The sequence below is a fragment of the Cupressus sempervirens genome, chromosome 9, assembly GCF_028749045.1.
Source record: "Cupressus sempervirens isolate cs-2001-9-10 chromosome 9, ASM2874904v1, whole genome shotgun sequence".
Lineage (NCBI taxonomy): Eukaryota > Viridiplantae > Streptophyta > Pinopsida > Cupressales > Cupressaceae > Cupressus > Cupressus sempervirens.
In genome coordinates this window covers 668,341,740-668,353,789 of record NC_143126.1, presented here as the reverse complement: position 1 = coordinate 668,353,789, position 12,050 = coordinate 668,341,740, and the positions used below count along the sequence as shown (strand labels likewise).

Sequence of the window (12,050 nt, the reverse complement as noted above, 5' to 3'; positions counted from 1 at the left end):
TAAGACTACCTATAACCAAAAGGTGGAAATTTAGCGCATAAAGTAATATTTAGTTGGCATACATTAATCTTAGCAAAAATCATTACCTATTTCAATGTCTAACTTATAATAAAATAAAACTTCGTCTAACCAAAGGTTATCAGTTTTGAATAATAAAAGGTAGGGGCCCACCTATCACAAAAGTGTAGAAAACTTCCTTGACCAAGGTTAATTAACATCTTAAAAAATGAAAAGTAGGAGCCGACCTATACCACAATAACCTAAGATTACACATATTTATAGGAGTGAACGCGAGGAGACAAAACCAATTCATATATCATTTCTTGCATATTGTTTTACTTTATAGAGCTCTACTTCAGTTGATTACCGCTACTGATAAGCAATGGCATCCAATGTACCACCAAAGAAGCAGGGGCCGAGGCAAAAACCCAAAAGCGCACAAACAAATAATACTGAGATGGAAAAAAGGCTTGCCGATACTGTGAAGATTAAAATGCCAACACCAATCCCACCGAATTTTCCATCGTCTAAAAGGCGGAAGAACAATGAGATCCCCAATCGTTCAATGGAACTACAAGTAAAAACAAACGCTAGTAAAGTGAGGAAGAAGACAGTGAGAGAGTCGTACAAGTTTTATATCTTCAAGGTGCTGAAACAAGTCCATGCCGATGTGGGGATTTCAAGCAAGGCAATGCTCATCATGGACAACTTGATTAATGACGTGTTTGATAGACTGAGCAGTGAAGCATGCAAACTGGCCAAGTACGCCAAGAAGAATACGGTCACTTCAAGGGAGGTTCAAGCTGCTGCAAGGCTTATGATTCCTGGTGAACTTTGTAGGCATGCCATGTCTGAGGGTAACAAATCTGTTGCCAAATTCATAGGATAGTCTATTTTTTTTTTTAATGTTTCATTGAATTATTAGATCGGATGTTTGATTATGGTACTGCATAAGTTGAATATTTGGGTTTGTTTAATAATGCTTTATGCCGTTAAAACTACATTTCTTTATTAAAGGTAGTTTCACAACTTATCATTGTGCTCTAGTCTATTGCGTGCATGTCTTATTGAATTCATTGTGATTGGCTTTTATGGATCTATTGTTGTAAAATGATTTGAAGCCTTGCTCTTGTATAGCATGTATGTTATTTGATCGTTGCCTAATAATGAGTCAAACTTTCGTTGAACTCTTTTTATTATGTAAAGATTAGATTAAAATATTTTTAAAACTGCAGCTATCTTCGATTGTTGAAAATTCATATCAAGTAGAAATAAATACTAACATTTCTTTGTAATATAACTTAGATGGATTCATCAGGATCTAAACCTAATCAGAAGATGGTCCATATGGAAATTGAAATATAAAAATAAAAATTAGATCACTAAAGTTTTGGCCCTAATTTTGATCTGCATGATCTTTTGGCCTGCAAATTAGTGAAACGATTACCATTCTTGTAATACTTTATATTTGGATCAAATTGAGATAGATTACCCTACCTTGGTGGGGGTTTCATTTTGTCCTTTGATAGTTAAGAGAAGCCTAGTACAAACACGATTGGGGATGCTGATCTAGTATTTTTAATTGGCGATATGGATTTTCTGATTTATGATATATTTTTAATGTTCTTTAATGAGTAATAGGTCAAAGTCAGAGTTAATTTTTATAATTAATTAATTTTTTATTTTTTAAAAAGTTTCAATAGATTTGAATTCAAGATCTTTCAAATAAAAGATTCACAATTTATTACTGTATTTTAACCTCTTATTTAGATTTTTGTATTTGTGTTGGTCTGCAATTGCAATGACAACACATCCATTTGAAGCACCTTCCATTTTTGTTGGCCTTTAATTACTATGACAATGCATAGAGTGTCCATTCCTGCAATAGGGGAATATATCTCATCATACTCTCGACTATACTATTGTTTCTACCCTATGACAACCAATCGTGCCTTATGCCTATCTATTTTTCCTTCAGCATTGCACTTTTTGATATAGACCCATTTGACTCCAATAACTTCCTTCTTGGGAGATAAATCAGTTAGCTCCCATGTGTCATTTCTCTCTATTGCATCTATTTCCTTATCCATGGCCTTACACCATTTCTTTTCCTTCAGTGCTTCCTCAAAATAAATTGGATCATTATGAAAAAATAATCCAAAGCTTACACTTGCATAAAAGTGTTTGTCATACATTTCATCTTGGTATATGTCCCTCAAACTCTTGGTATTTCTTGGCAATAAGGAGGCGAGAGTGGGATCTAAATTTTCACTACTGTTGCTATAGTTCTGCACATGTTGTACACCAATTTGTGGATGAGCTAAATCTCTAACTATCATTATCTACTTGCATTTCTAACGAGCAAGGTTGAAAGATATTCTACAGCCTATTGGAGAAACAAGTGATTATCATTACCCATGTCCTTCTAATTTCAATACAGAGTTAGGTTATCAAGCGCAGAGGCAGACCCATTTTCTACAACCAGAGCAAAGTTTAAGTTTTGATAATAATAACAATAATCCTCTTATCAAAGACCATCTTTCTCCTTTTCATCATCAGCATCCAGCTACTGGAAAACCATTGTTTGGTTCAGATAATGTTAACATGAATCGAAATCCTTATTGGCCGCAACCTGTACAGTTTACTCATGTCCCATTTTCATGTTCAGGCTTATCAATGCCTAACGAAGGCTTGTATGGTCAAGGTGGTACTTCTGTTCCATGTAACAGATAGGAAGAATTGTATTTGCAAGGCCTCACAAGGCACATTGAAAGTAGAACCATGACTTATTCAGATTTTCCAGTTCAGTCTCTTAGTCTGACCAAGCCGAGTACAAGAAGCATCCATCGATAAGCTTGAATAAGAAGACATGATAAGATTGAACTGGAAAATCTGAATAAGTAATGGTTCTACTTTCAATGTGCCTTGTGAGGCCTTGCAAATACAATTCTCCCCGTCTGTCATATGGAACAAAAGTACCACCTTTACTATACAAGCCTTCGTTAGGCATTGATAAGCCTGTAAAAGAAGATGGGACACGAGTAAACTGTACAGGTTGCTGACTATAAGGATTTCGATTCATGTTAACATTATCTGAGCCAAACAATGGTGTTCCAGTAGCTGGAGCTGATGATGAAAAGGAGAAAGATGGTCTTTGATAAGAGGATTATTGTTATTATTATCAAAACTTAAACTTTGCTCTGGTTGTAGAAAATGGGTCCCCCTCTGCTCTTGATAACCTAACTCTATATTGAAATTAGAAGGACGTGGGTAATGATAATCACTTGTTTCTCCAGTAGGCTGTACAATATCTTCCAACCTTGCTCTTTTTGGCTGAGAAACTTGTAACTCATGAAGATCATCTCTTCCTAGTTTTTCCCTCATCAATGGTGGCTCACCTCTTGTCTCGTTCGATCTCTGCTCTTGTTAAAAAAAAAAACCCTTTATCACAATACATACATGTATACCGTAGTTGCAAATGGTTTGAAGAGGGTTTGATGAAGCCTTCAAATTTTGTATTTGTTCAGTGACATTTAGGACAGTCTGGATTATGAGTAGAATCTTTCAAAGCTTGTCGGAGTTCATCATATCTGGGCATCTCTTTCACAGGTCGTGTGGACCATAAGCTTGAAACCTGGGTTGTAGGTAGAAATCGTTATTGAATAGCTCGCATGAAGAAAGATGTTGCAGAATGATCAGCAGAGGAAATGCGACAATAATGGCCATAGAATACAGAGACTGATGGTGGAACTGTTACATATTAACTCTCTTTCCTCATTTATAAACCAAATAATCAATAGAAGGATTAGGCATCCCCATTACCATTGCAAAGGCTCAGATTAATTAGCATGACAAAACAATCTCTCTGTGTGTCAACCAATGCACTGTCTATATCTAAAGGAAAAGCTAATCAAGTCAGGAGTAAGAACCATATGTGAAGAAAAAGGAGCAAGCTCAAATGAATAGACAGACCAATGCATTCTCTAATTTCTGTAGCAGTATTGAACCTGATTCAATTGAAGGGAGACATACATCCCCTTCAATCTTTGTAATATCCTAATTGTTATCATAACTATAATATTATGAAAAACTATGGTCGACGAATTGATAAGGGATATAAACCCTAAGAAAGGAGAAATTAGTTATGAATACCGAAAAAGATCGTTGATAGCAAAAAGAGTTAAATATGTCAAAGAAAGATACAATCGGGATTATTTTTTGACGGCCCTAAGGGTAGAGGAGGACATGTTTTTTGGGGTGCAGTTTGTAACAAAGGATCGTAATTAGTTCCATTTTTTATAGTTGACTTGCAAATGCGAATATATTAATTTTATGGTTTTCTTCTTATGTGTTCATAATAAAGATAGGTTTATCTTCATCAGATCTTGTGGTCTGAAGATGTACTTCTTGGGTTGGAATGAATCATGTAATTATCATGTAATTATTCTTTTTATGTTTTGAATGCAATCCTGTATTATCATAATGGTTTACAAAATTCAATACTCTTTTCTTTCATCCTCCTCTATAACATGAAGGTTGAACATACAAGCCTTGCTTCCTTTTTACTTTAACTATTTTTTAAGCTAGCAAAATTTTGTAATCACATTTCTTCTTATGTTTATGGATTTATGTTGAAAAGATTTTTTGTTTTTAGGGTTAAAGACATACATTTCTATTTGATTCACTTCAAATCTTTTTATGAAGGAGCTATACCTCTCAATTTAGAGGAGAGTTATCAGTCAATGATAATTTGTTCCATTGTTACTCTATTTTTTTCTCCATTGGAACATTTTTGAGTCATATTTTATATTTCTTTTCGAAAGAAAAATCTGTTTCCCAACAATTTTTCGGCAACTCTATTGTATTTTGTTTATGTGTGCAAGAAACTGGTGACTCTATGTAATGACCATGCTGAATAGAAAAGTCACGAGCAAGATGAAACCTGACCCTACCATCTTGGAGATCATCTACATGAATGACAAAGTGTTGCAAGGTTTCTAGAAGCACTACAAAAAGGTATTTTGTGTGCTATGAAAACAAACCTTAGCTTTGAAGACGACCACACTTTGTGGAGAATTTTTTGTCTCAAGTTTCACAAGTTAAATTACCTCTGAGAACACAAAATAAAAATGCAACAAGTCGACGAAGAACTAGAGGTTGGTGATGAAGTGGCTTTAGTCATTCTAATTTATTCCCTCTCATATAACTACCTTGTTATTAGGGCGAAGGAAGTTCAACAAGAAACCTCAAAGCCTCATGAAGAGAAAGCATGAGTGAGTCAACTAATAAAGGTGTCATAATTCTTATAAGTCCAAGAAAAATTATAAGTTTATTCTACTTTGTCCATTGACTTGGACAGTTTCAATTTCAAGGTTTAAAAGGCCATTCTACAGTAAAAGTGTAGAAGACAAAGATTCTCAAACTTGTACACAACCTAAATATGAGATTTTTTTGCTTCCCATCCGAAGTTAATGATTCTTTATTCCTAAAAGAATGTGATGGTCCTATAATAGAATCCTTCAATTTTCAAGATGGTTTTGTTTCATGTTGTCTTAATAAAGCTTTTGATTAGGGAAAAGCAAAATTATGCTCTAGGGAAGAGCCCCTTATTTCTTAAAATTGGCTTGGAGAAGAAAATTTGGGATGAAGCAAAGAGATAGATAATGGTGAATCATCAAAAGTACTGTAGCCTCAAACATCGTCAGGTAGCCAGAAAAATACTTTTCCTTGCATAAGTCAGATTACAAAGGAGCTCTTTTTTCTCTATCAACAAAGGATGGTGTAGTTTGATTAAGGTGAGACATCAAGAAGGAAGTGTTAGGATTAAGCTCAAACATAAATAATAGTTACATGCAAATATAACCTAATAGCAAAAAATAATAGATCACGCATAAGAGAACACAAGATACATCCATTGTTAAAGACTCGTCCATTGTTAAAGTAGTAAGGTCCTTTACCTCTTCAATTGTCATCACAATATTATCATATTTTGCGGGAAGATGTTTCAATATTTTTTCCATTATTCTCTACTCCTCATAATCTTCTTCATTTAATTTTAGTTGGTTTATCAAACAAAAGATCCTTGAGCAAAAGTATATAATAGACTCATTATCCTTCATTTGAAGGTTATCAAATTCTCTTTGAATCATTTGTGGCTTCACTACATGGACTTTATTAGTCTCTTTGAATTTTGTCTCAAGAATTTTCTATTTTCTTTTGAATAGTTAGCTATTGTTATGTTGGGAAAAACTGAATCTATCATGGCTACCTCAATCAAGCTTAAAGCTTTGGTATCATTTCTCCTTGATTCCTTTAGCTAAGTCTTTTGATTGTTTGTTAGGGAAGCATACTATGTTGGGTCAGTTACATCATTAAACCCATTTACATCATTGAATTAATTTGTAACCATAATGGTTATCATCTTCTTTGCTCAAGTGTCATAATTTTATCAATTAAAGAATGGTGATTAAAGCCAAAACCATATCTCCTATACAATAAACTTAAATACATAGAAAAATGAATGCCCAAACTCACAAGGATGCGGGGCCTAATAGCTCTAAAACCATGTTAAAGAACTAAAAAAATAACTAGGATAACAAGCATGTTAACTCCAGGAAACTAGGAACTCACTCAGTCAATACCTAATTCACTCAAAACCATAAATCAAGAGTAAGCCGAGTAATGTCAATACTTGATAAGGTAGATTGTTAACCCATGCTAGAAACACAAACTATTTTACAGAACCAATGCCAAAAAAGGAATAGAAATGTTGCTCTATTATGCCGAGTAACTTAAAGACATTGTAGAATAATAGAAGGAGACAACACAAATACAGTAGACTAGAAATATGCAAGATTGATTGCTTGCTTGCTATTAAATGGAAACAATCTATTACATATCCAGAGCATAAAACTACAAAATAGACAAGAAAAAAGAAACAAAAGAAGAAAAACTAACTACAACTGATGTAAATAAAATGAACTTGCAACAAGCATAACTAGATACAAATATATCTGGCTTCTTCAACAAGTTAAACAACCATTAATGCTGCTCCAACATTTCGTCTCTTTTGTCTTCCCATCATCCACAAAAGTTTCTCCCTCATTTTCCAAATTTGAACTCACGTCCTACATTAAGTGTCTTTTGACTATTGGAGTTGCAAGATAGGGGATGCGAGGTGGCTAGGCGAGCTCATGTGAAGCTCACAAGACAAAAGGAATTCATTAAATGTTCCAACATATTAGTGTCAAACCCTGATGTACATTTTTCGCTAAAAATTATTTAATTTAATTTATAAACTAAAGTTAATTCTAGTGGAATGGATGTTGGTATTTTTCATATGTTTGATGCATATATTACCAATGGTATCTTTGTGGTTATTATTCTATGATAACTCTTAGCTTGTGTTGGGTCCATTTAAAACTTTAGCCCTACAAGGTCACTATAAAGAAAACAAATAGATTATTTAGTTCATAAGTTCAATGGTAACTTAAGACATTTCAAAAAAAATTGGTGAATTAACTTATAGAGTGAACTCACAAAATCACTCAAAGAGTTGTAAAAAACTATACATTTAGTTCAATGCTCTTGTATCATGTCAAGGAATTGAAATTTTTTATTGATTGGAAATTTCCTGCCTGATCAAAGAAAGCTGAAAGAACTATCAATCAGTCACTGATTTTAGATCGAAAAGGGATGGTGAGTCATCTAGCCTTTAAGATTCTATTTGGTTCTTGACTATTTTTTCATTCCAACTTAAGTTAGGCTAACCATCTAAAGATTCATCAATGCTAATATCCAAAAATTTATTAACTATTTAATCTATTTTTCTTCATTTTTTTAATATTTGGATGTTTTTTCTTTAGATTAGGCTATATTAGCTCAATCAGGTCACAATGTTAATCAGATTTGATGATGTATCTGGGTGTGACATTGTATGCATCATTATGCTTTGTTCCGACTCTCTAAGTGCTAGACTTCTTTCAATGATGTCCCAAAATGATACTCATTTGTTCTTTTTTGACACAATTTTTTATTCTTTATTTTTCAAGAGACTGTTTACTTTTTCAAAGATTTATATTAATTTTTATGTTCCTTTCAAAAGGTTTCAATGTTAATTCTCTTTAAAAATTTACTAGCATTCTCCAAATCTGCAACATATTGTTCTAAAAATTGGGACTGATTTGAGTGTATCATTTCATTTTATTAACAGAGATCTTGTCTCCACAAAATAAATAAGAAGCAAGCAATAAAACTTATTGGTAGTAAACATTACATTACATGGACTTTAACCGATTTTCCCTTTAATTTTTTTCTATTATTCATTTATGAAAGTGTATAAGGAAATCCTAGAAAAGAACATTGTCTAAATTTTAAATACACCAACTATTGGGAAACTTTTTAGGTATATACAACATCATACCATGTCATAAAAAATTGCTTGTATTCTTGTTCAAGTCCGTGACTAGCCAAGTGGTCTAAGTAAAAATTATCATAAAAAAAATTTGAAAATACCAGTCATAAGATCTTCCAAATAAAATTAAAATTAAAGGCTATTTTTATTTCAAGACACCAATTTGGCATATAGGTTTCACTTTGTTTGTTAAAACCCTACATTAAATCAAACCAAATCATGGAAATCCTCCTAAAATTCCTCAAGTAATCTCTTATCCACCTTGATCCATAGTACATTATTTTGAAAAAATCAAAATAAAATATCAATTTTATTGAGAGAAACTTATACATTAATGCCAACAATGAGAAAGAATTGCAACATTTTTAGAAATTGAATAGTATTATCCATCTAAGGATATAGATAATAAAGAGATGAAAAAATTAATGATGAACAAAATAGAATGTCATAACATTTTTTTAGAGATTACATAAGCTCAAATTATGGTTGGTAATTTTTTTTCTCAAGTGATTTAATGATTTTATTCCTTCACTTACTAAAAGAAAACAAGATTTATATGAAGATGAGGAAGGAAAAGACAGGGAAGAAGCTAGACTGGTGGTCGACCCTGCAAAGGACAACATCAACAATGGTCAGTACTAGGAGGATCAAAGGGCACACTAGCAAGAGGCCGAGGAGAACCAGATGGCTCAAGTCATGCAAGAGCTGGAGAGAAAGAACAAGGACTAATCCATTGCTTGTTCTTTTGTTTCTATCTGTGCCTTTTTTTGGCTTTTTGTTTGGGCTTTTGCCTTTTTTGGTTCTTTTTGTTTCTACTCTTGGTCTTTTCTATGTTCTTTGTTTTACGGTTAGGCCTTGTGCTTATTTACAACCTCTGAACTTGAACTCTTTTGGCTGGGCTTTTCACGCTTATTTTTAGCCTTGTTAATGTTTTAACTCCTGGGTTTTAGGTCCCTATAAAACTTGTTAATCTAATAAAAAACAAGATTTATATTCTGGACACCTTGGGAAAATGTTCCTCATTAATGTCTCTACAAGCTTTAAGGAAATATGGTTTATAATAAAACCACGTTTTTATAAGAGAACCCAAAAGAAAGTACATGTTAATGAAGCATAAGTTAAAACTAAATTGTCCCATAGTATTATAAAATCATATGAAACCATAGACATAAAATTCTAAACTTGTAATTATAGCATCTAACTTGTGAAGAAACTTAGAATAAATGCTAGGTTAGAAGAAACAAAAAAATGTGTTTATTTAGAACATGGTATTCTTAGTTTTTCCTCAAAAAAATTTTACAAAATAGTGTATTTTATTTAATTTAAATTTATTTTAGTTTACTTTAAATTATATTTTCTCCAGAATAAGTTCTTTGTGGTGTCCAACATTTTCACACATGTAAATTTCTTAAAATTGTTTTGAGAAAATTTATTAAAAGATAAAATTGTTAAAGCACATTTTTTTAGCTATATTGAATATTCTTAATGTCTACTATTTTATTGAAAAATATTTTTCATATTTCTAATGTTATAGAAAAACTTTTAATTGAACATGTTTTTTCTTTTTTCTTTTTTTTCAAATATCTATAGGCAATATACCTATCAAACAAGGGTGTAGAAATTTGAATATTAAAGACACCATTTAAAAATTCTCCAAGTAAACCATTACACTACAAGATAAGCCATAGTAAAATGATTATTTTTTATTATTATAATAAATATTATTAAATTATCTAATTTGAGAAACAAATAATAAATTATTATATGCATAAATCGATCAAAATGAAAATCAAAGCTAACTCAAAAATAAAAGTTGTATAAAATAGAAAAAAATAAAATCAAAATTTATGACTTGTTTGTCACCCACTTGTAACATACATCATCTTTAAATATTTATCATAAAAATTTCCTAGAATAAATATACTAATTTCATTGACATAGATTAATCTTGCCAAAAATTAACATCTAACTCTTCTCTTTAAATAATATTAATATGATTAAAGTTTATGAGCTATAATAATAATAAAAATACAATGACCTATAATGTACACATCTAAACTAAAAATTCCTTCAATGGAGTGATCAAGGTAGAAATTCAAAAAATTCCTTCAATGGAGTGATCAAGGTAGAAATTCAATTGGCATAGATTTACCTTATCATAAATTATTATCCTTTTTTTTTTCAATATATAGTATATACTAAATTAAACTTCCTCTAGCTAAAGCCTATCTCTTTGGAAATGAAAACTAAGACTGCCTATAACCAAAAGGTGGAAATTTAGCGCATAAATTAATATTTAGTTGGCATACATTAATCTTAGCAAAAATCATTACCTATTTCAATGTCTAACTTATAATAAAATAAAACTTCGTCTAACCAAAGGTTATCAGTTTTGAATAATAAAAGGTAGGGCCCCACCTATCACAAAAGTGTAGAAAACTTCCTTGACCAAGGTTAATTAACATCTTTAAAAAATGAAAAGTAGGAGCCGACCTATACCACAATAACCTAAGATTACACATATTTATAGGAGTGAACGCGAGGAGACAACCAATTCATATATCATTTCTTGCATATTGTTTTACTTTATAGAGCTCTACTTCAGTTGATTACCGCTACTGATAAGCAATGGCATCCAATGTACCACCAAAGAAGCAAGGGACGAGGCAAAAACCCAAAAGCGCACAAACAAATAATACTGAGATGGAAAAAAGGCTTGCCGATACTGTGAAGATTAAAATGCCAACACCAATCCCACCGAATTTTCCATCGTCTGAAAGGCGGAAGAACAATGAGATCCCCAATCGTTCAATGGAACTACAAGTAAAAACAAACGCTAGTAAAGTGAGGAAGAAGACAGTGAGAGAGTCGTACAAGTTTTATATCTTCAAGGTGCTGAAACAAGTCCATGCCGATGTGGGGATTTCAAGCAAGGCAATGCTCATCATGGACAACTTGATTAATGACGTGTTTGATAGACTGAGCAATGAAGCATGCAAACTGGCCAAGCACGCCAAGATGAATACGGTCACTTCAAGGGAGGTTCAAGCTGCTACAAGGCTTATGATTCCTGGTGAACTTTGTAGGCATGCCATGTCTGAGGGTAACAAATCTGTTGCCAAATTCATAGGATAGTCTATTTTTTTTTTAATGTTTCATTGAATTATTAGATCGGATGTTTGATTATGGTATTGCATAAGTTGAATATTTGGGTTTTTTTAATAATGCTTTATGCCGTTAAAACTACATTTCTTTATTAAAGATAGTTTCACAACTTATCATTGTGCTCTAGTCTATTGCGTGCATGTCTTATTGAATTCATTGTGATTGGCTTTTATGGATCTATTGTTGTAAAATGATTTGAAGCCTTGCTCTTGTATAGCATGTATGTTATTTGATCGTTGCCTAATAATGAGTCAAACTTTCGTTGAACTCTTTTTATTATGTAAAGATTAGATTAAAATATTTCTAAAACCGCAACTATAAGCTTATTGCCATCTTCGATTGTTGAAAATTCATATCAAGTAAAAATAAATACTAACATTTCTTTGTAATATAACTTAGATGGATCATCAGGATCTAAACCTAATCAGAAGATGGTCCATATGGAAATTGAAATATAAAAATAAAAATTAGA

The 12,050-nt window shown here is 32.1% G+C and overlaps 2 protein-coding genes across 2 annotated transcripts; both read left to right on the top strand.

Moving 5' to 3' along the window:
- Positions 1-382: 382 nt before the first annotated feature.
- LOC149540515 (uncharacterized) lies at positions 383-889 on the top strand. Its single transcript, XM_089802698.1, has one exon. The coding sequence runs from the start codon at positions 383-385 to the stop codon at positions 887-889; it is 507 nt and encodes a 168-aa protein (XP_089658824.1).
- Positions 890-11,041: 10,152 nt separating this feature from the next.
- LOC149540514 (uncharacterized) lies at positions 11,042-11,548 on the top strand. Its single transcript, XM_089802696.1, has one exon. The coding sequence runs from the start codon at positions 11,042-11,044 to the stop codon at positions 11,546-11,548; it is 507 nt and encodes a 168-aa protein (XP_089658822.1).
- The last annotated feature ends 502 nt before the right edge of the window (positions 11,549-12,050 follow it).